Source organism: Anomaloglossus baeobatrachus, chromosome 6 (assembly GCF_048569485.1).
Source record: "Anomaloglossus baeobatrachus isolate aAnoBae1 chromosome 6, aAnoBae1.hap1, whole genome shotgun sequence".
NCBI lineage: Eukaryota > Metazoa > Chordata > Amphibia > Anura > Aromobatidae > Anomaloglossus > Anomaloglossus baeobatrachus.
Genome location: NC_134358.1, coordinates 467,880,395 through 467,904,718, shown reverse-complemented (window position 1 = coordinate 467,904,718; position 24,324 = coordinate 467,880,395). Strand labels below are relative to the sequence as shown.

The following is a 24,324-nucleotide window of genomic DNA, read 5'->3' as shown; positions in this document are numbered from 1 at the left end:
TGCGAGAGCCGTATCACTCACACCCATTCAAGTGAATGGGTGCGAGAGAAACATCGGACTGCACTCGGATGTTATCCCAGTGCAGTGCGTTATACACACAGGCTGACAATGGAGGAGATGGGGTGGGGGATTAACCCCTTCCTCTCCTCTGCAGCGCCCACTCTCAGCTTCGCAGCTGTGACCTAATTGCAGGATCGGGTCACAGTAGCATGACACTCAGCTCAGGTTCACAGCAGAGCCTGAGCTGGGGATCATTAGCATATCGCATCCGATGCTGTCGCATCACATGCCATAAGCTAGTGTGAAAATAAAAGAATGGTGTTCCAAACGTTATTTCAAGTCTGAACTGGGTGCAAAAACCTAAATAAAACATCACTATATGGAGAGAAGGTATGCACACCAGTGACTATGCAAGGGGAATACATGTAATAGCAGAAACTGCTGTGTGAATACTGGCCTTAAAAATACAATAGCTACATGCAAAAATGAAAAAATAAGAGTGGAATCTGCATTACTGCCTTGAAATATGAATAAAGAGAAATTTAGCTATTGAATTGATCAATGCAACAGAGCCCCAACACCTCTTCACGGTATTCTCTTATTTTTGGGGCCCCTAGCTAGTGTGTGTCCTCTCATGCAGTTAAAAAAAAACTTACCATGTATGGGAAGCTGAGACCCAGGCTACAGATGTATAATGTGGACCGGCAAGGTATGGGTGAGGTCGGGTTCACAAACGAAAGACTACTAACAATAAAGAAATAACGCTTGGAACACCATTCTAAGTCTGAACTGGGTGCAAAAACCTAAAAAAAACAATTGACATGTCAATTGTTTTTGCCATTTGGGTTTTGCACTGCAAAGCTGACTTTTTGCCCAAATTTCTGCCACAAAAAGGCTGCAGTTTGAACTACATAGTGGGGTTTATAAACCCAAATTCCCATAGACTTTGCTTGAAAAGCAGAACACATCCATTTTGGCATTAAACGCTGCAATTGAAAAAGCAGCAAAAAAGCAGGTAAAAAGCAAAGTGGGGTCTTAGCCTTATAGTAGACTACATGAATAAAGTGCAACACATTAAACCTCATTAAATGCTTAATAAGTTTTATTTTGTCATTTCTCTTCAGTTAATCAATACATACAACATGGCTTCGTACCTTTATTTTGTTTGTAAAGTTTAAAAAAAAAACCAAGCAAAAAAAAAAAAAAACACAAACAACTTCTATGTAAGATACAATATAACACATGCTCCATTTCCAAAATTTGATTTAGTGTCAGCTCTTGAACATGAAAAAATTCAGTTACCTGCAAACTTACTCTCAGGTGCCCAATGTGGGCTTTGAAGTATAGGGAGAAGGTGCACATATATCACTGCTCTATTTTAAAATACCAGTGACATATTTGTGTGAATCAGGTTTCTTACAAGAAACCAACAGTCACCAGACAAGAAGAAATGAATTGTCACCAGACAAGCAGGAAAAAGGGAATTCTGCATTGTGATAGAGATGATCTACAGCTGCTATTAGTGTTCGAGAATCCACAGAGCATTAGTAAACCTTTGTAGAAGTACACGAAATCTAGGATTCATCTGAAATGTAGCCATCACAGTTCTGCCATAATGCATGCTGAACAGTTAAAGAACATGTTTCTAAGGCTTCTTTCGCACTTGCATTGTGAGAAGAGAGGAAAGGGAAGAGAGAGAGAGAGAGAGAGAGAGAGAGAGAGAGAGAGAGAGAGAGAGAGAGAGAGAGAGAGAGAGAGAGAGAGAGAGAGAGAGAGAGAGAGAGAGAGAGAGAGAGAGAGAGAGAGAGAGGAAAGGGAAGAGAGAGAGAGAGAGAAGAGAGGAAAGGGAAGAGAGAGAGAGAGAGAGAAGAGAGGAAAGGGAAGAGAGAGAGAGAGAGAGAGAAGAGAGGAAAGGGAAGAGAGAGAAGAGAGAAGAGAGGAAAGAGAAAGAGAAAGAAAAAAAGAGAAAGAGAAAAAGAGAATGAGAAAGAGAGAGAGACCCGCTGATAGCACGATTCACTTCAGTTTCTGCATGGAACTGACAGAGCGCGGTGGTGTTCTACGGCCGCTCATGTCAGCTTCCGATGTAGCAGAGCTGAAAGCATCGTGGGACCTCGTGTGGATTACGCCATACCTGGAGGGGTATTTGGGGATTAATAAAATGGTGAAAAAGGGCGTTTTTTTTGTCTTATTTCAAATAAAGGATTTTTCGTTGTTTGTGTTTATTTACTTTCACTACAGATTAATCATGGGGGAGGGGAGGGGTTGGTGTCTCAGATGCCTGCCATGATTAACCTAGGACTTAGTGGCAGCTATGGGCTGCCACTAACTCCTTCTTACCCTGATTGCCACTGCACCAGGGCAAGTCGGGATGAGCCGAGTAGAGCCCTGGGACTGTCGCATCTAATAGATGCGGAAATTCCAGGTGGCTGCTGGCTGATATTTTTAGGCTGAGGGGCTCCCCATCCTGAGAATACCAGCCTTCAGCCGTGTGGCTTTATCTTGGCTGGTATCAAAATTGGGTGGGGGGGGGGGGGGGGGGGGGAAATGACTGTACACTGTTTTTTTCTAATTATTTATTTATTGTACTGCGCGATATAGATCCGCCCACCGGCGGCTGTGATTGGTTGCAGTGAGACAGCTGTCACTCAGCGTGGGGGCGCTTCTGTCTGCAACCAATCATAGGCGCCAGTGGGCGGGGAAGCAGTGAATACGAGATGGAATAATGAGCGCCGGCATTTTCAAAAGCAGGAGAAGCCGCCAGAGCAGTGTGACAGCTGTGCAGCACCGAGCCCGTGATCGGTGAGTATGAAAGAGGGGGTGAGAGGGAGAGACCGACCGAGAGAGAGAGACTGACATTGACACAGAGAGAGAGATAAACAGACAGACAGACAGAGAGAGAGACCAGGAGTGCTTTTAAACGATTTAGAACGTTCTGCTGGACATGCTGAGCATGCTCAGTAGAACGTGACGGAATCCTGCACTGGAATCCATCGCCAAACGCATGGCGACGGCATCCAGCACCATAGACATTCATTATGCCTCTTAACGGATCCCAACGGAATCCTGCGGTTTTTTTACAGCAACAAAAAACGTTACATGATGCGTTCCTTCCGCCCGACCATCACTGACGGTCACAGACAAAACAACTGATGTGCAGTGTTGCAATCCGCCCTTAATAGAAGCCTATGAGGAATAAACGGATTCCTGCAACGGTTACCGGAATTCCTCAAGGCGGCGGATTGCAACGGATGCCGCACAACACAAGTGTGAAAGTAGCCTTAGCCCTTCGGATGAATGCAATGTGAGAGAATCTAGTATTGCACTCTGACTAATGTTATTCAATGAGGGAGAGCAGATCTCCGTTTTGGTTTTTTTTGGACGCTATACGCTCGTCTGACCCCGGCCTTATCTCCAGTGTAGTCTCTACATTTCTCCCCTTGAATGAAGGCTACATTTGTAACAAGAGAAGACAATATTTATGAAAGAAAACAGACTAGAGTTTCAACCCCCAATACAAGCTGTTAAACATTTTCTTTAACTATAGACCATGCATTTGTAGGAAAATAATTGCACTTTAAAGCTCATCGTGTATATATGTAAATTCCCTGGCAGAAATAAATCCATCACTGTCTTCATCTTCTTTTTCAAATATGCTCGAAACAAGGACGTCATGATCACTTTGATTCACGGAGTTACCATGCTTCTCAAACTCCGCCTTAAGATAAGCTTTTACCTGGACAGTAAGGAGTAAAAAAAAAAAAAAAATATAAATAAATATGAGTGTATAAACAAATGTATCCTTTATATCAAGATAAGCAAAAAAATAAAAAATAAAAACAAATGAGACATGGAATAGCATCATACATTTTTTAATAGTTGAATAAACCGAAAGCGGCAGTTTGAAATATTTTACACCAGATATCCCCACCCGTCCAAATTCATCAAAAGTGATGGTGTTTTGTATGCTAGAAATGCGATTCTAGTCCCTGACTGGGAGCAGCATTTCTAGCCGGGCGTTCGCCACCCAGAAGAGGACTCTTAATGACTTTGGCATAGCATCTGCTACACCAGTCCTGATCAATCAGCATCAAAATGTTCCAACGCTTATAAATGAAATGACTAAAAAATAGTTCACAAATTAAAAAAAATTGCACAAACAGTATTATTAGGTATTTCTATATTCCTGGTAATTGACCATGACAAAAAAAAAAAAAATTTATTGATCGTTGTGAGTGGATTATATGTGTTTTTTTGGCTTACGTAGTTTTCACATGTAATACAATGGTATGGGTAAAATCAGCACATAAAACGTAGCATATCCACAACAGAAAAAGAGATGTCACGGATTTCAAAAACACACTGTAGGTAAGTGGAGAGGAAAAAAAACAAAAAACAAAAACAAAAAAAAAAACAGTGGGCATGAGATTTTCCACTTTTCTGGGACTATAAGACACTGCACTTATTGTGCTATGAAAATACACATCTTCGGAACTTAGCATAAGTCTAAGATGTATGTTCCACTCAATTCAAAGAAGTTCTAGGTTTCCATGCTAAGAAGCAAAAGGCGCTGGAGACCGAACGTCCCCCTTTAGTTTACCTCTTCTTTAGACAGTTTCCAGTCATCATTCAGATCCATTTCTTGAAACGACTCATGGGACCTTGGTCCATTTCGGATGTCCATCAGGCTGATGTTAAAGATTAATGTACTGTCTGGTGGAATTTTTCCTAGAACAAAAACATTATTCAGGGTAGTCATGAAAAATCAGTAAAAACTGCCAATATAGATAACTAGGTCATAAGTCCAGCTTTTTCCCAATATGAAGGGAACCAACCCGTCACTCAAGTTTCATGTGTTCTTCACCAATTCACAGATGCCGAAGGGTCTCCATCTAGTCAATGCACCCAAGTTGGGGCCAGCAGTTATAACGAGTTAAAGAGGACGCATGGTTTAGTTACGTCACGTCAGCAGTTGTGATCGGTGGAGGTTCAATCAATCGATAGATAAGACAAACAAACAGAAGATGAATTTCATGCCCCTTCATTTCTCATCAAGTCTCCTCACACATCAGTGTATATATATTATATATATATTATATATATATATATATATATATATATATATATATATATATATATATATATATATATTACTAGAAGGTGGCCCGATTCTACGCATCGGGTATTCTAGAATTTACGTATTGTGTAGTTCATGTATGATTTTTGTTATATATATATATATATATATATAGATGTTGTTGTGTGTAGTTACCAAGTGTTTGTGTAGGGCGCTGTACATGTTCTGAGTGTCGCGGGGGGTGAGAGCGGTGTTGTATGTGTGTTGCGTGTGTTGCGTTGTTTGTGGAGCGCTGTGTGTCTGTAGCGTTGTGTGTGTGTGTGTGTGTGTTGTGCGGTTTGTGTGTGTGGTGTGTTTTGGGGGAGGTATGTTTTGAGCAATGTGTGTGTTGTGCAGTATGTGCGTATATTTGTGTGTGCAGCGTTGTCTGTGTGTGTGGGTGTCTGTGTAGGGCGTTGTTTGTGATTCCTAGTGTGTGTGTGTTGTGCAGTGCGCGTGTGTGTGTGTGTTGGGGGGAGGTGTGCACCTCCCATCGTGCTCCATCCCCCATGCTGCGCACCCCCCATCGTGCTGCATCCCCCATGCTGCGCACTCCCAAACGTGCTCCATCCGCCATGCTGCGCACTCCCAAACGTGGTCCATCCGCCATGCTGCGCACTCCCAAACGTGCTCCATCCGCCATACTGCGCACTCCCCATCGTGCTGCATCCCCCATGCTGCGCACTCCCAAACGTGCTCCATCCGCCATGCTGCGCACTCCCCATCGTGCTCTATCCGCCATGCTGCACACTCCCAAACGTGCTCCATCCGCCATGCTGCGCACTCCCAAACGTGCTCCATCCGCCATGCTGCGCACCCCATATCGTGCTCCATCCGCCATGCTGCGCACTCCCAAACGTGCTCCACCCGCCATGCTGCGCACTCCCAAACGTGCTCCATCCGCCATGCTGCGCACTCCCAAACGTGCTCCATCCGCCATGCTGCGCACTCCCAAACGTGGTCCATCCGCCATGCTGCGCACTCCCAAACGTGCTCCATCCGCCATGCTGCGCACTCCCAAACGTGCTCCATCTGCCATGCTGCGCACTCCCAAACGTGCTCCATCCGCCATACTGCGCACTCCCAAACGTGCTCCATCCGCCATACTGCGCACTCCCAAACGTGCTCCATCCGCCATACTGCGCACTCCCCATCGTGCACCATCCGCCATGCTGCGCACTCCCAAACGTGCTCCATCCGCCATGCTGCGCACTCCCAAACGTGCTCCATCCGCCATGCTGCGCACTCCCAAACGTGCTCCATCCGCCATGCTGCGCACTCCCAAACGTGCTCCATCCGCCATGCTGCGCACTCCCAAACGTGCTCCATCCGCCATGCTGCGCACTCCCAAACGTGCTCCATCCGCCATGCTGCGCACTCCCAAACGTGCTCCATCCGCCATGCTGCGCACTCCCAAACGTGCTCCATCCGCCATGCTGCGCACTCCCAAACGTGCTCCATCCGCCATGCTGCGCACTCCCAAACGTGCTCCATCAGCCATACTGCGCACTCCCCATCGTGCACCATCCGGCATGCTGCGCACTCCCAAACGTGCTCCATCCGCCATGCTGCGCACTCCCAAACGTGCTCCATCCGCCATGCTGCGCACTCCCAAACGTGCTCCATCCGCCATGCTGCGCACTCCCAAACGTGCTCCATCCGCCATGCTGCGCACTCCCAAACGTGGTCCATCCGCCATGCTGCGCACTCCCAAACGTGCTCCATCCGCCATGCTGCGCACTCCCAAACGTGCTCCATCCGCCATACTGCGCACTCCCAAACGTGCTCCATCCGCCATACTGCGCACTCCCCATCGTGCACCATCCGGCATGCTGCGCACTCCCAAACGTGCTCCATCCGTCATGCTGCGCACTCCCAAACGTGCTCCATCCGTCATGCTGTGAGTGTGATCTGATTTGTGTGTGTGTGTGTGCTGTTATGTGTGTGCTGTTATGTTATGTATGTTCCGCAGCTGCAGGACCTTGATGTGTGGATGCGATGTGATGTGTGTGTGATGTGTGTGTGAGAGTGAGTGGGAGCCGGTGTACACTGGTAACTATGATACACATCGGGTAACTAAGGGACCTTAGTTACCCGATGTGTATAATGGTTACCAGCTTTCACGGCCTCCGTGAAGATCCCAGCATCGCAAGGTTATGTCTGGCGCTGCCGGGATCCTGACGGAGCCGGTGTAGAAGCAAGCGATATCCCAGCATGTTGTGATGTGTGAGAGTGAGTGTGAGAGTGAGTGTGATCTGATGTGTGTGTGTGTACTCACCTGGGAATCGGAGCCCCGTGTCAGTTGGGCGGCCAGAGCGAGCGTGCATTGCGTGAGGGGGGCGGGGCCTGCAGAGAGCCAGGGCGAGAGGCCAATCCGTGTGGGGGGGCGGGGCCATGGCGAGCCCAGCGGCCAATCAGCTTTGTGTCACCGTAAGGACACAATTTCGGAGCATGACAGACAGACAGACAGACAGACAGAATAAGGCAATTATATATATATATATATTATATATTATATATATAAAAATAATATCGAGCAGCTTTCAGCTGATGGTCTACTCTTTTGGGGGTCCCAGCAACAGAACATCCCCCTCCCCTCTTGATACAAATTTCAAGCACGTAAAAATATTATGTGCTCTTAAATTGGTACCCTCAGGCTATGTGCGCGCGTTGCTTAAATACATGCAGTTACGCTGCGCTTTGTAGCGCAGCGTAACTGCATGCGTCCTGCGTCCCCTGCACAGTCTATGGAGATTGTGCAGGGGCCGTGCGCACGTGGAGTCTTAGAGCGCAGCGCTTCGGCTGCTGCCCGAAGCGCTGCGTTCAAGAAGCGACATGTCACTTCTTCCGTGCGCTTTGCCAGCAGCCCCCGCTCTGTCTATGGCAGGAGCTGCAGGCAGAGCGCATGGAATCGGCTTTTTTATCTACGGACATTTTCTGCAGCGATTTGAAGCGCACGTGTGCTCTTCAGATCGCTGCAGAAATTTCTGCAGGGCTAGTACGCAACGTACGCACATAGCCTCAGGCTATGTGCGCACTTTACGTCGAGGTAGTTGCAGTTCTAAACGCATCCTCTGGCAGAAATTGCTTTTGCCAAAGTTGATTTTGACCACGTGCGTATTTACCGCGTTTTAACCGCGTTTTTAGCGTGTTTTACATGCTTTTCCATTGCTTAAAGTCAGATGCATTTTGATTACAAAGACACTACTAAATAAAGTTTTAACATACAAACACTATGCAAAAAGGAAAAAAAAAAAATGAAAACAAATATAATTATTTAAATCATAACGAAAATAGTTATATTTAATATAATACCTTTTATGGCTAAAACAACAAATTAATATTTTTCATTAATACAATTGTCGGACTATGTGTGTGTGTAAAGGGACATATCATTCCATTATTTTGATATCATAAACGCATGTTTTCTGCAGCTAAAAAGCAGGTTAAACGCTGGAATTTTGATGTTGCTTTCTTTTTGCAACTTCTCATTGACTTCAATGTTAGCAAAACGAAGCCCAAATGGTAAAAGAAGGGAATTTTGTTTACTTACCGTAAATTCCTTTTCTTCTAGCTCTAATTGGGAGACCCAGCCAATTAGGTGTATAGCTACTGCCTCCGGAGGCCACACAAAGTATTACACTTAAAAGTGTAAGGCCCCTCCCCTACTGCCTATACACCCCCCGTGGGATCACGGGTTCCTCAGTTTTAGTGCAAAAGCAAGAAGGAGGAAAGCCAATAAACTGGTTTAAGTAAATTCAATCCGAAGGAATATCGGAGAACTGAAACCATTCAACCTGAACAACATGTGTATACAAAAAAACAGGGGCGGGTGCTGGGTCTCCCAATTAGAGCTAGAAGAAAAGGAATTTACGGTAAGTAAACAAAATTCCCTTCTTCTTTGTCGCTCTATTGGGAGACCCAGACAATTGGGATGTCCAAAAGCAATCCCTGGGTGGGTAAAATAATACCTCATGATAGGGCCGTAAAAGACCCTTTTCTACAGGTGGGCAATCGCCGCCTGAAGGACTTGTCTACCTAGGCTGGCGTCCGCCGAAGCATAGGTATGCACCTGATAATGCTTGGTAAAAGTGTGCAGACTTGACCAGGTAGCCGCCTGGCACACCTGCTGAGCCGTAGCCTGGTGCCGTAATGCCCAGGAGGCACCCACGGCTCTGGTAGAATGGGCTCTTAGCCCTGAGGGAACCGGAAGCCCCGCAGAACGGTAGGCTTCAAGAATTGGTTCCTTGATCCACCGAGCCAGGGTGGATTTGGAAGCTTGCGACCCTTTACGCTGGCCAGCGACAAGGACAAAGAGTGCATCCGAGCGGCGCAGAGGAGCCGTGCGGGAAATGTAGATTCTGAGTGCTCTCACCAGATCCAACATATGCAAATCCTTTTCACATTGATGAACTGGACGAGGACACAAAGAAGGTAAGGAGATATCCTGATTGAGATGAAAAGGGGATACCACTTTAGGGAGAAACTCCGGAATCGGGCGCAGCACCACCTTATCCTGGTGAAATACCAGGAAGGGAGATTTGCATGACAGCGCTGCTAGCTCGGACACTCTCCGAAGAGACGTGACCGCTACTAGAAAAGCCACTTTCTGAGAAAGGCGAGACAGGGAAACATCCCTCATAGGCTCGAAAGGCGGCTTCTGAAGAGCAATTAGAACCTTGTTCAGATCCCAGGGCTCTAACGGCCGCTTGTAAGGAGGGACGATATGACAAACCCCCTGCAGGAACGTGCGTACCTGAGGAAGTCGTGCTATGCGCTTCTGAAAAAATACAGATAGCGCAGAGACTTGTCCCTTAAGGGAGCCGAGCGACAAACCTTTTTCCAACCCGGATTGCAGGAAGGAAAGAAAAGTAGGCAAAGCAAATGGCCAGGGAGAAACTTCCTGAGCAGAGCACCAAGATAAGAATATCTTCCACGTCCTGTGGTAGATCTTGGCAGAGGTTAGGTTCCTAGCCTGTCTCATGGTGGCAATGACCTCTTGAGATAATCCTGAAGACGCTAGGATCCAGGACTCAATGGCCACACAGTCAGGCTCAGGGCCGCAGAATTCTGATGGAAAAACGGCCCTTGAGACAGCAAGTCTGGCCGGTCTGGTAGTGCCCACGGTTGTCCTACCGTGAGATGCCACAGATCCGGGAACCACGATCTCCTTGGCCAGTCTGGAGCGACGAGGATGGCGCGGCGGCAGTCGGACCTGATCTTGCGTAGCACTCTGGGCAACAGTGCCAGAGGTGGGAACACATAAGGTAGCCGGAACTGCGACCAATCTTGAACTAAGGCGTCCGCCGCCAGAGCTCAGATCGTGAGACCGTGCCATGAAGGCCGGGACCTTGTTGTTGTGCCGGGACGCCATTAGGTCGACGTCCGGCATTCCCCAGCGGCGACAAATTTCCTGAAACACGTCCGGGTGAAGAGACCATTCCCCTGCGTCCATACCCTGGCGACTGAGGAAGTCTGCTTCCCAGTTTTCTACGCCCGGGATGTGAACTGCGGATATGGTGGATGCCGTGTCTTCCACCCACGTCAGAATCCGCCGGACTTCCTGGAAGGCTTGCCGACTGCGTGTCCCTCCTTGGTGGTTGATGTATGCCACCGCTGTGGAGTTGTCCGACTGAATTCGGATCTGCTTGCCTTCCAGCCACTGCTGGAAGGCTTGTAGGGCAAGGTACACTGCTCTGATTTCCAGAACATTGATCTGAAGGGTGGACTCTTGCTGAGTCCACGTACCTTGAGCCCTGTGGTGGAGAAAAACTGCTCCCCACCCTGATAGACTCGCGTCCGTTGTGACCACCGCCCAAGATGGGGGTAGGAAAGACTTTCCTATTGACAATGAGGTGGGAAGAAGCCACCAATGAAGAGAATCCTTGGTCGCCTGAGAAAGGGAGACGTTCCTGTCTAGGGACGTCGACTTCCCGTCCCATTGGCGGAGAATGTCCCATTGTAGTGGACGCAGATGAAACTGCGCGAAAGGGACTGCCTCCATTGCTGCTACCATCTTCCCCAAGAAGTGCATGAGGCGTCTCAAGGGGTGCGACTGGCCCTGAAGGAGAGATTGCACCCCTGTCTGTAGTGAACGCTGTTTGTCCAGCGGAAGCATCACTATCGCTGAGAGAGTATGAAACTCCATGCCAAGGTATGTTATCGATTGGGTCGGGGTGAGATTTGACTTTGAAAAGTTGATGATCCACCCGAAACTCTGGAGAGTCTCCAGCGCAACGTTCAGGCTGTGTTGGCATGCCTCTTGAGAGGGTGCCTTGACAAGTAGATCGTCCAAGTAAGGGATCACAGAGTGACCCTGAGAGTGCAGGACTGCTACTACTGCTGCCATGACTTTGGTGAAGACCCTTGGGGCTGTCGCCAAACCGAAAGGCAGGGCTACGAACTGAAGGTGTTCGTCTCCTATAACGAAGCGTAGAAAACGCTGGTGCTCTGGAGCAATCGGCACGTGGAGATAAGCATCTTTGATGTCTATTGATGCTAGGAAATCTCCTTGAGACATTGAGGCGATGACGGAGCGGAGGGATTCCATCCGGAACCGCCTGGTTTTCACATGCTTGTTGAGCAGTTTTAGGTCCAGAACAGGACGGAAAGACCCGTCCTTTTTTTGGTACCACAAACAAATTGGAGTAAAAGCCGTGACCTTGCTCCTGAAGAGGAACAGGGATCACCACTCCTTCTGCCTTTAAAGAGCACACCGCCTGCAGAAGAGCATCGACTCGGCCAGGAGGCGGAGAAGTTCTGAAGAATCGAGTTGGAGGACGAGAACTGAACTCTATCCTGTACCCGTGAGACAGAATGTCTCTCACCCAACGGTCTTTGACATGTGGCAGCCAAATGTCGCCAAAGCGGGAGAGCCTGCCACCGACCGAGGATGCGGAGAGAGGAGGCCGAAAGTCATGAGGAAGCCGCCTTGGTAGCGGTTCCTCCGGCTGCTTTCTTTGGGCGTGACTGAGCCCGCCAAGAATCTGAGCTCCTCTGATCCTTTTGAGTCCTTTTGGACGAGGAGAATTGGGACCTGCCCGAGCCTCGAAAGGACCGGAACCTCGACTGTCCCTTTCTCTGTTGGGGTTTATTTGGTCTGGGCTGAGGTAAGGATGAGTCCTTACCCTTGGACTGTTTAATGATTTCATCCAATCTTTCACCAAACAGTCTGTCACCAGAAAATGGCAAACTGGTTAAGCACTTCTTGGAAGCAGAATCTGCCTTCCATTCCCTTAACCACAAGGCTCTGCGTAAAACCACGGAGTTGGCGGACGCCACTGCCGTACGGCTCGTAGAGTCTAGGACAGCATTAATAGCGTAAGACGCAAATGCAGACATTTGGGAGGTTAAGGACGCTACTTGCGGACCAGATGTACGTGTGACAGTGTCAACCTGCGCAAGACCAGCTGAAATAGCTTGGAATGCCCATACGGCTGCGAATGCTGGAGCAAACGACGCGCCGATAGCTTCATAGATGGATTTCAACCAGAGTTCCATCTGTCTGTCAGTGGCATCTTTAAGTGAAGCCCCATCTTCCACTGCCACTATGGATCTAGCCGCAAGCCTGGAGATTGGGGGATCCACCTTTGGACACTGGGTCCAGCTCTTGACCACCTCAGGGGGAAAGGGATAACGTGTATCCTTAAGACGTTTGGACAAACGCTTATCCGGATAAGCGTGGTGTTTCTGGACTGACTCTCTAAAGTCAGAGTGGTCCAGAAAAGTACTCAATTTACGCTTGGGATACCTGAAATGGAATTTCTCCTGCTGTGAAGCTGACTCCTCCACTGGAGGAGCTGTGGGAGAAATATCCAACATTTTATTGATGGACGCTATGAGATCATTCACTATTGCGTCCCCATCAGGTGTATCCAGATTGAGAGCGGTCTCAGGGTCAGACTCCTGATCAGCTACCTCTGCCTCATCATATAGAGAGTCCTCTTGCTGGGACCCTGACCAGTGAGATGAAGTCGAGGGTCGCTCGTAGCGAGCTCGCTTAGGCTGTCTGGGACTGTCGTCCGTGTCAGAGCCATCACCCCGGGATGCATGGGACCCCCCCGGAGCACGGATTTGTTCCAAATGAGGGGGGCCAGGGAGCATTGAATCAACAGTGCCCATGGTCTGATGTACCGGTCTGGACTGCAAAGTCTCAAGGATTTTAGTCATAGTCACAGACAATCTATCAGCAAAAACTGCAAATTCCGTCCCTGTCACCTGGACAGTGTTCACAGGTGGTTCTCCTTGGGCCACCTCTAGCCGAGGCCCCGGCTGAGCAAGTGCCACAGGGGCCGAACATTGCACACAATGGGGGTCAGTGGCACCAGCCGGTAGAACAGCCGCACATATGGTACAGGTAGCATAGAAAGCCTGTGTCTTGGCCCCCTTGCCTTTTGCGGACGACATGTTGTCTAGCAACCTAGGAGGGTATATAGCCAAGAATAGCGACCGTACAGGGCAATGTATAGAATACAAGCATATACAAATGAACACTTCGGCACAAGTGGTGTCAGCACCCGAGGTGCCGCTTACCGCCCGCTCCAAGCGGGTGTGTGGTCGCCAGAATCTCGTGTCTGGGTCTCCCAGAGCTTGTCTCCCTTCTCCACTGAGACTGCAAACAGGAATGGCTGCCAGCGTCCTGTGAAGAGGGGCGGGCCGTGGGCGTGCCCCAGACAAAGTGCGGGAAACTGGCGTCCCACTGTGCCCAGTGAGGGGGGTTGGAGTATGCTAAGCAGACTCCAACCCTCGGCGCTGAAGTTCAGCACAGCTTCCTGCCCTTCCCCTGACTGGCAGGCCTGGGGGCTGGATCGAAACGGAACTAGGCCGCAAAAGACGGGGACTCGATTTATAAGCGCGGCCGTCGTATAAGCGCGGCCAGCGTGGAAGTCCCCGGCGCACCACAAGTCCCAGCCGCGTCGCAGCGCTGCTGTAAAAACCGCCATCAGCGGTCGGCGCGGTAGTTCCTAACACATAAACTCACTCAGCAAGCTGTAGTGAGTATAGCACGAGCGCGCTGCGCTGCTGCCCCCGGCGCACCAACACACCCAGCAATGCTGGTGTGTGTGTGCGCGATTTGTACGGGGACACAGAGTACCTTAATGTAGCAGGGCCTTGTCCCTGACGATACTCAGCTCCATGTCCAGCAGATCCCCAGGGCTGTGGACGGAGCACGGTCTCCTGTGCCTGAAGACCGATAGGATCCCACTTCACCAGAGCCCTAAGGGGATGGGGAAGGAAAGCAGCATGTGGGCTCCAGCCTCCGTACCCCGCAATGGGTACCTCAACCTTAACAAACACCTCCGACAAAAGTGGGGTGAGAAGGGAGCATGCTGGGGGCCCTAGTATGGGCCCTCTTTTCTTCCATCCGACAAAGTCAGCAGCTGCTGCTGACTAAACAGTGGAGCTATGCGTGGATGTTAGCCTCCTTCGCACAAAGCATGAAAACTGAGGAACCCGTGATCCCACGGGGGGTGTATAGGCAGTAGGGGAGGGGCCTTACACTTTTAAGTGTAATACTTTGTGTGGCCTCCGGAGGCAGTAGCTATACACCCAATTGTCTGGGTCTCCCAATAGAGCGACAAAGAAACAACTGACATGCTGCTTCTTTGAATGCAGAGTTTTTGCCCAAAATTATGCAAATTAAACGCAGCGTTTTGAACAGCAAAGTGCGGACAAGAAATCCCTTTTTTCCATAGACTTGCAGAAAAATCAAAACGCAGTCATTTTGGTAATAAAACGCTGCAGTTGAAAACGCTGCGGAAACGCAGGTAAAAACGCAAAGTGCGCACAGAGCCTTTGGCCGGTTTCACACATCCAGCATTTAACCGCTTTGCCAGATCCGTCACACTCCAGTACAGTGCAATACAGTACATGGCATTGCGGCAAGCTCCGGTCACATGACAGCATGTGACCAAAGCTTGCCGCAATGACATTGAACTGTATTGCACTGTACTGGAGTGTGACGGATCTGGCAAAGCGGTTAAATGCTGGATGTGTTAAACCGGCCTTATAGAAGTAAAAAAAAAAAATCTTTTAAAGGTTCCTGGACGAGTAATAACAATGGCTGATGGTACCTGAGCAGGCTAGTTGTGTTGTAGTACATAGTAAGAATATCACTATGGATCAGCACCAGTAAGGAGTATGGAAGTAGAATGCACATACACACCCTGGGCAAAAGCTGAATTTTATAGAGAACCTGTCACCAGATTTGGCTTTTATAAGCTGCGGCCACCACCCGTGAGCTCTTATATACAGCATTTTAATATGCTGTATATAAGAGCCCAGGCCGCTGTGTAGAATATAAAAATCACTTTAGAATACTCACTTAAGGGGCAGGGCGGTGTGCTGCAGACTGGTCAGATGGGTGTCTCCAGTCTCTGGTATTGGTGCCCCCTCTTCCGGCAATGTTTGTCCTCCTTCTTCTGAAGCCTGGGTGCATGATGCATCCTACGAGATCTACAGTAGTCAGCATTGAGGTCACGCGCGGGACCGGAGACACCAATCCGACCGATCTGTACCACACCGCCCCTTAGGCGAGTATTATAAAGTAATTTTTACACTCTACACAGCGGCCTGGGCTGTTATACATATAGCATGTTTTAATACTGTATATAAAAGCCCACTGGTGGTGGCCGCAGCTTATAGGTCCCAAATCTGGTGACAGGTTCCCTTTAAGGTTTTAATATAGCTAGTCATAAGATAAAAGCAATATAATCGGGTTTTGGACACCGATGTTTAAATTATATAAGTGACAATTATTGGAACAATAACCCCTTCACAAGTGATTGCTTATATTAACATCGGTCGTGTCCCCACGTTTTTCCTTGCACATGTTGAGTGTAAAATAGCTTCAGTTACCAGTGTGAAAACAGCAAGATTTTTTTTAATGAAGATTGTGATAGTAAAAAAAATAAAAATAAAAATATATATAAATTTGTACACACAAAAACCTGTTTCATTCCCTTTAGGTAGAACGTTAGAAACTTCATGTCGTGCGACAAGCTTACCGGTTATTGTAAAGGCATTGACATAAGGGAGGCAGATCCACATGCATTAGTGCTGTGAGGACAGAGGCGTTTTTCCAAAGGAGAATATTATTCATGCAAGACCAGCTCAGATCACGTACTACACAAACAGAAGAGGTTAGTAAAGTGACGTAGCAATGCATGTATATATTTATATACTAGCTGTACTACCCGGCTTCGCCTGGGTTAATAACTGCTGTTAACAAAATAGAATGTATTAACAAAAATGTATTCTGCACACAAAAACCACAAAACAAGTAGATATAAATGTAATTATTAAAAGGCAAAAACTAAGCTAATAGAAGAATTTCACAACAAGGCGGCACGGTGGCTCAGTGGTTAGCACTGCAGTCTTGCAGCGCTGGGGTCCTGGGTTCAAATCCCACCAAAGACACCATCTGCAAGGAGTCTGTATGTTCTCCCCGTGTTTGCGTGGGTTTCCTCCGGGTACTCCGGTTTCCTCCCACACTCCAAAGACATACAGATAGGGACTCTAGATTGTGAGCCCCAATGGGGACAGTGTTGCCAATGTATGTAAAGCGCTGTGGAATTAATAGCGCTATATAAATGAATAAAATTATTATATATTTGAACACCACAGAGATTCCACACAGATTTAACTAAATTGGCCAAGTAATGTGCCCCATCTGCCTCTGTCTGTCTCTCTCTATCCGTCTCCCCACCGACATCTTATTACCTCACATATAAGCTTCTTATACTATGAATGTCTTTTGTTCCTATAGCAACCACTCACAGCTCCTACTAATAACCTGTAGTTCCAGGCTCCATTTACTTTAATGAAGGCATGTTTTTTGGAGTGTAACTGTAAAGCGCGGGGTTAAATTTTCCTGTCAAAACATAGTCTACGACGTTCCCTGGGTCACATGAGGTGTCTGTGCAAAATTTTGTGATTGTAAATGCGACGGTGTGGATACACTTTTCGTTTCACTTTCCCACCCCCCCATTATGTAGATAGGGGCAAAATTGATTGGTAAATTGGAACGCACGGGGTTAAAATTTCACCTCACACATAGCCTATGACGCTCTCGGGGTCCAGACGTGTGAGTGTGCAAAATTATGTGGCTGTAGCTGCGACGGTGCAGATGCCAATCCCGGACACACACACACACACACACCTTTATGTATTAGATATATATTTATAAATATAAAGCATAAACAATGATCGGCATCACAGAGGTTTCTGCAAACTACTTCTATATAAATTGTGAGTATATGCTACAGAAGTTGTGAACATAATTAAAGCAGAGCGACCACAAACGAGTGGCTACGTTCTACCGTAGTATATATAGCTACAGGACGATGCCCTTGATTACCGTGGGGTTCTATAGACACCCACTTTTACGTACCATATCCTAGTTCACATACAGAAATAATGCAGACCATTTAAAAATAAAAGTGTTAAATTTGATTTGCTCCTGAGTAGCTGCCAACATGACAGTCTAGAGCAGCAATCCCAATTCATCAGTCTTCAGAGCTGAAATCTGACCGCATTCCTTGCAAGTTTCAGAATCTCACAGAGCTTGTTCTAGTGACAGGCATTCTGGAAAATGTCATCTTAATGGGGGTTTCCGCTTTCAGAAAACTCCTGTCCCCAGCTGCAGTTTGCATGATGATGATGATGATGATGATCATCATACCTATAGCGTCAGCCCTTTACAATTTTTTTTATTGATTTATTGTTGTTTTTTCCACCCTCCCCAGGTCCAGCGCGGAGTCATTTTTGATGTTCTCAGTGAAAGTTAGGCCATATGCACACATTGAGAATTTGGTGAGTTCTTACCTCACTATTTGTAACCTAAAACCAGGAGTGGGTATAAAATGCAGAAGTGGTGCATATGCATCTATTACACTTCTCTTGTGATTGTAAGGCCATGTGCCCATGGGAGATTAAACCTGTGGATTTATCTGTGGAAAATCCGCGGATTTTCAGGATTTTCCAGGTAAATCCGCAGGTTTCAGCATGCACAGACACTCCCCATGTTATCCTATGGGACATGGGGAGTGCTGTGTCCATGCTGCGGATACATGCAGCTGCGGAACATGGTGCGGATGTCCCACAGCCGCACATAATTGCATGACAATTCTTTCTGCTGAATTACCTGCGGAAACCCTGGCCCTTCACTATGGAGATAGGACCGGGACTTCCGCAGGTAATCCGCAGGTTTACTTCAGCTATTTCGCTGTACTACCGCAGCTATTAAATAGCTGCGGATTCCAGCGAGCAGCTGCGGGAAACCTGCGGTCGTACCTGCGGATAGCATAGCCTTACTCCTGATCCACAAATACTGTAGTGGAGGAAAAAAAAAAAAATAATACTCATTGTGTACACAAGGCCTTACTGTCTGCAGCGATGACCTCAAGGTGACAGCCAGTAACCAAGTTGAGCGGCTCTGCAGGAATTGAGCCGCTGTTCTCAATTATTGGCTACAGCGTGGTCAACTTGACGTCTGCACAGATAACAGCAGACTCCGGGAACAGCAGCTGAGACATTGGACCAAGGGAGGGTGGGCAAAGTGTAAATGTAAATATATATATATATATTTTATTTTTAGTTTATTTATTTTTAACAAAACCAGAAACCCCTCTAAGACCAGGTTTTAACAGTAATAAAAAGTAGTGTATGGATGGAGCTGTCATTTATTCGACTGGAAAAAACTCACACTGCCCCTCTACTTAACTTGTAGCAATGTAATTGGAAGATTCATTAAAGGAATCAGAAAATCTCCTAGAACAGGGCCTTCTACTTTGCATCCTACAACCCCAGGCAAAAATTATGGACTCACCGGGCTCTGAGGATGTTCATTCAGTTGTTTACTTTTGTTTTAAAAAAAGCAGATCACAGACATGGCACAAAACTAAAGTCATTTCATATGGAAACTTTCTGGCTTTAAGAAACACTAAAAATACAAATCATGAGAACATAATGTGCTAGCCAGTAACGGTTACTTTTCAAGACCAAATGGGGAAAAACTATGGAATCACTCAATTATAAGGAAAAAATATGGATTCATGAAAAACAAAAGAACACTCCAATACAGCACTAGTATTTTGTTGCACCACCTCTGGCTTTTATAACAGCTTGCAGTCTCTGAGGCATGGACTTAATGAGTGACAAACAGTACTCTTCATCAATCTGGCTCCAACTTTCTCTGATTGCTGTTGCCAGATGAGCTTTGCAGGTTGGAGCCTTGTCATGGACCATTTTCTTCAACTGCCACCAAAGATTTTCAATTGGATTGAGATCCGGACTATTTGCAGGCAATGTCATTGACTTTAAATGTCTTTTTTCAAGGAATGTTTTCATAGTTTTTGCTCTATGGCAGGATGCATTATCAATGTAAACTTGGGCATTTATTGAAGATGTAATGACAGCCATCTCCCCAGTCCCTTTACCTGACATGCAGCACCATATCATCAATGACTGTGGAAATTTACATGTTGTCTTTAGACAGTCATCTTTATAAATCTCATTGGAACGACACCAAACAAAAGTTCCAGCATCATCACCTTGCCCAATGCAGATTTGCGATTCATCACTGAATATGACTTTCATCCAGTCATCCACAGTTCTCAATTGCTTTTCCTTAGCACATTGTAACCTTGTTTTTTTTCTGTTTAGGTGTTAATGATGGCTTTTGTTTAGCTTTTCTGTATGTGAATCCCATTTCCTTTAGGCGGTTTCTTACAGTTGGTCACAGACATTGACTCTAGCTTTCTCCTATTCGCTCCTCATTTGTTTTGTTGTGCATTTCCTGTTTTGGAGACATATTGCTTTAAGTTTCCTGTCTTGATGCTTTGATGTCTTCCTTGGTCTACCAGTATGTTTGCCTTTAACAACCTTCCCATGTTGTTTGTATTTGGTCCAGATTTTAGACAGTTGACTGAACAACCAACATCTTTTGCAACATTGCGTGATGATTTACCCTCTTAAGAGTTTGATAATCCTCTCCTTTGTTTTATTTGACATCATAGGTGTTGGAGCCATGATTCACGTCAGTCCACTTGGTGCAACATCTCTCCAAGGTGTGATCACTCCTTTTTAGATGCAGACTACCGAGCAGATCTTATTTGAAGCAGATATTAGTTTTGGGAATTAACATTTACAGGGTAAGTCCATAATTTTTCTCTCATAATTGAGGGATTCCATATTTTTTTCCCCTGTTTGGTCTGTTTTTAGTGTTTCTTAAAGCCAAAAAGTTGCCATTTGAAATTACTTTAGATTTGTGCCATGTCTGTGATCTGCTTTTTTTGTTTACTGAATGAACATCCTCAGAGCCAGGTTAGTTCATAATTTTTGCCAGGGGTTGTATAAGCCAGAAAAAAAAAAAAAAAAAAAAAAAAAAAAGGGGACTCTATACAAAAGTCCACTGGCTACCAGGAGCGGAAATCTGGTCAGCCGATTTTAAAAGGATTTGCCTCCAAAGACACAAGCCCTTAGGCTATGTGCGCACGTTGCGTAATTACATGCAGTTACGCTGCGCTTTGTAGCGCAGCATAACTGCATGGGTCCTGCGTCCCCTGCATAATCTATGGAGATTGTGCAGGGGCTGTGCGCACGTGGCGTCTTAGAGCGCAGCGCTTCGGCTGCTGCCCGAAGCGCGCGTTCTAAGAAGTGACATGTCACTTCTTCCGTGCGCTTTGCCGGCAGCCCCTGCTCTGTCTATGGGAGGGGCTGCAGTCAGAGCGCACGGAATCAGCTTTTTTTTTTTTTTCACTACAGACATTTTCTGCAGCGATTTGAAGCGCACATGTGCTCTTCAGATCGCTGCAGAAATTTCTGCAGTGACTGTACGCAACGTGCGCACATAGCCTTAGTGCTGTAGGTTGGTGGAGGAGGCCTGTTGTAGACATTTTGATATACTGCAGGGGACAGGTCGGTATGTGCAGTTAGTTTCTAATATTTAATGAAGGCTGCACCTCCAAAGTAATGGTAGACAGTAGTGATTTACCTTTTCCTTCTTTCCCATATGCCAGAACAGCGGGGACGGTTATCTTCCGCTTCTCTCCCACACACATGTCCTTCAGGCCTTTGTCCCAGCCTTTAATAACTTCTCGGATACCAAGTGTAAACCATACCGGCTGCCCATTGTTATCCACATACCTGGGAGATACAAATACAAGTAAGAGAACACAGCCATCATATGGCACGGAAGACATTTCGGCATTATTAGGATATTTTCCCACTAGGTAGATTGGTGCACAATATTTCAAAACAGTCCTATGTCATAGTGCGCATAGAAACAATGAGCTTATAAATGCTGCGCTCCTCACATAGGAGACTGGTCACTGTTCACATGGTGCCATATGCTCTGCCACCTCTGCACTAAGTAAATAATGAAATCCCATCACATGCAGCTAAATTTTTCATTTTTGCGAGGGAAGACGGTTCCCCTTTCGCCCTTGTAAGAGTCATACAATCTTAGAGACAACAGAAGAGACAGAATAATTGTTCAGGTTGCACAGAGGGCCGATGGGGCAAATAATACGACACTTCTTTAAAAGGGACATTTACACTCCAAGACAATCATGATGAGCGCTGTCAAAAATGCTTGGTTTAGGATTATCATGACGTCACCAGTGAACACGCAAACGTTCCCTCATCAGGTAATATGGTCTTTTGCGCAACACAAAAAATTAAAATTATTGCTTTCCGCTGTGCATCATTCAGGGTAAAGCGGACTCTCACTGCCGAGTACTGTGCAGCCGACGCGCACTGAGCACCTAGTAAAGATCTCATGGTTCACTTTAGGACTGTTGATCAGTAAAAGCTTAAAGTGAACCTGTCCAGTGCATTATGCAGGAGCAGTTCTGGGTGCATATTGCGAATCCCTGCCTAAAAGTCCCAGCCTATAGTAGCATACATAAAGAGATCTTTAGAAAAAGATCCCCTATGATATGCTAATGAGCGCAGGGGCTAGTCACAAGGGCATTCGTTCCCTTGACTAGTCGGCCTACTTAGCATGCAAGTACGCCCCTGTGGGCATGCTAATGAATGCGCAGCGTCAGAGAATGGTTGCACTCACCTCTCTGCTGCCATCACGTCCGAGTCCTCATTTCGGCTCAGTGAGCATGATCCCAGACTTTGGTCATGCGCACTACATAGGTTTGAAGCCAGGACTTGTACACCCGGCTTCATAGAGCTCCTGTGGGCAACTAGCCAGAGGAAGTAACGCCCTTGTGACTAGTCCTTGGCCTCATTAGCATGCCATAAAGGATCTTTAGAAATACTTTTTCTAAAGATCCCTTTATCTTTGCTACTGTATACACGGACGGTTAGGCAGGGATTAGCAATATGCACCCAGAACTGCTCATGGTTCTGGGTGCATATTACACCTGACAGGTTCCCTTTAAAAAAGGGTTATCCTCATTTCCAAGATCCTATCCCAATATGTAGTTGCTGTAATAATGATATTATTAGCAAATACCTCCAATTAGAAATGTAGTATAGTTCTTCTGATATAGCCATGTCTCTTACTTCATGTGCAGGCCATTGCAGCTTATGAGACAACCATGCACAACTATCACTATATAAGCGGTTGTAACCATGGATACCTAAGCTGCAATGCCCTGCTCTCAGATGGGGGAGCAAAAACCTGGTGACAGATTCCTTTTAAGTGAAAATATAATTGTAACCGAAAGTGGGCAACCTCTAAAGTTTCAGAAAAACTACAAGCTCCATAACTGGTCAGTACTGGCATCCAGCTTCGTTTCTTCTGTCTCTGCGGGATAGTATATGTGTGTGGACAGACGGTGGTTTTGGCCTCGTGGATAGATAGTGGTCCCAATTTTGTACACATACAGCATTCTATAAAGTGCTTCATTGCTATATTAAAACTTAAAAATACTCAAAACCTAGAGTTTTTAGATTATGAAGATTTGGTGAGATTCTGCTCCAAAAACTCAGTGTAAATTAACATATGTTCACACTTATTTTTTGGGCAGCAGAAACTTAGCATAATCTCTTAAAAATCTCCTCAAATACTCAACACTTGGTTCTGGTGATGCATTAATGTACCGATGGTGGTTCTAGTGATGCATTAATGTACCGATGGTGGTTCTGGTGATGCATTAATGTACCGATGGTGGTTCTGGTGATGCATTAATGTACCGATGGTGGTTCTGGGGATGCATTAATGTACCGATGGTGGTTCTGGTGATGCATTAATGTACTGATGGTGGTTCTGGTGATGCATTAATGTACTGATGGTGGTTCTGGTGATGCATTAATGTACCGATGGTGGTTCTGGTGATGCATTAATGTACCGATGGTGGTTCTGGTGATGCATTAATGTACCGATGGTGGTTCTGGTGATGCATTAATGTACTGATGGTGGTTCTGGTGATGCATTAATGTACTGATGGTGGTTCTGGTGATGCATTAATGTACTGATGGTGGTTCTGGTGATGCATTAATGTACTGATGGTGGTTCTGGTGATGCATTAATGTACTGATGGTGGTTCTGGTGATGCATTAATGTACTGATGGTGGTTCTGGTGATGCATTAATGTACCGATGGTGGTTCTGGTGATGCATTAATGTACCGATGGTGGTTCTGGTGATGCATTAATGTACTGATGGTGGTTCTGGTGATGTATCCTTGTATGTATCTTAACATTTTTTGCAGCCCTTGCGATTGGTTCAGCATAATGCACCCCTTGCACCAAAAGATATTGTGCATCCCCTGATCTTGCCAATATTTCACAACGCTGTTGAGAGTACTCACGTTGAATAGAATTGCGTTCCATTACTCTCCAGGAAGCCATCGGAGTGCACCAGCAGCATGTCCCCGTTCTTGGTCTTCCTCTTGCAGACGAAGGGCTTCTCCAGGACCTGGATCTGCACCTCAGGCTCAGGGATGAGTGCAGCGCCCGCACAGAGCAGCAGAGCGGCCAGCAGCGCCCACATCATTGCCCTCGGCCCCGCTCTCTGCCCTCGGCCCCGCAGACGTGGCACAGACCTGCAACTTTCTGCCGCTATACAGACATTCAACTATACAGCAGTCCAGCCAATAGACTAAGAGGGTGGGCGCGGTCACAGCGGGAATACCTCATTGGGCAATAGCAGAGGTCAGCTGGTCAGAGTCTGAGCTGTGATTGGTGAAGAGCTCTTCCAGGAAGCGGTGGATGTGTGGGATGAGGGGAAGGTTTGTGCTCTGCTGATGG

The 24,324-nt window shown here is 46.7% G+C and overlaps 1 protein-coding gene across 1 annotated transcript; it reads right to left on the bottom strand.

Annotated features, from left to right (window-relative positions):
* Nucleotides 1–1,084: 1,084 nt before the first annotated feature.
* Nucleotides 1,085–24,171, bottom strand: FKBP14 (FKBP prolyl isomerase 14). Its single transcript, XM_075315315.1, has 4 exons — nucleotides 23,886–24,171; nucleotides 21,111–21,262; nucleotides 4,601–4,728; nucleotides 1,085–3,736 (listed from the first exon to the last, which is right to left on the bottom strand). The coding sequence occupies exons 1-4, from the start codon at nucleotides 24,068–24,070 to the stop codon at nucleotides 3,578–3,580; spliced, it is 624 nt and encodes a 207-aa protein (XP_075171430.1). The 5' UTR covers nucleotides 24,071–24,171; the 3' UTR covers nucleotides 1,085–3,577.
* Nucleotides 24,172–24,324: the final 153 nt, after the last annotated feature.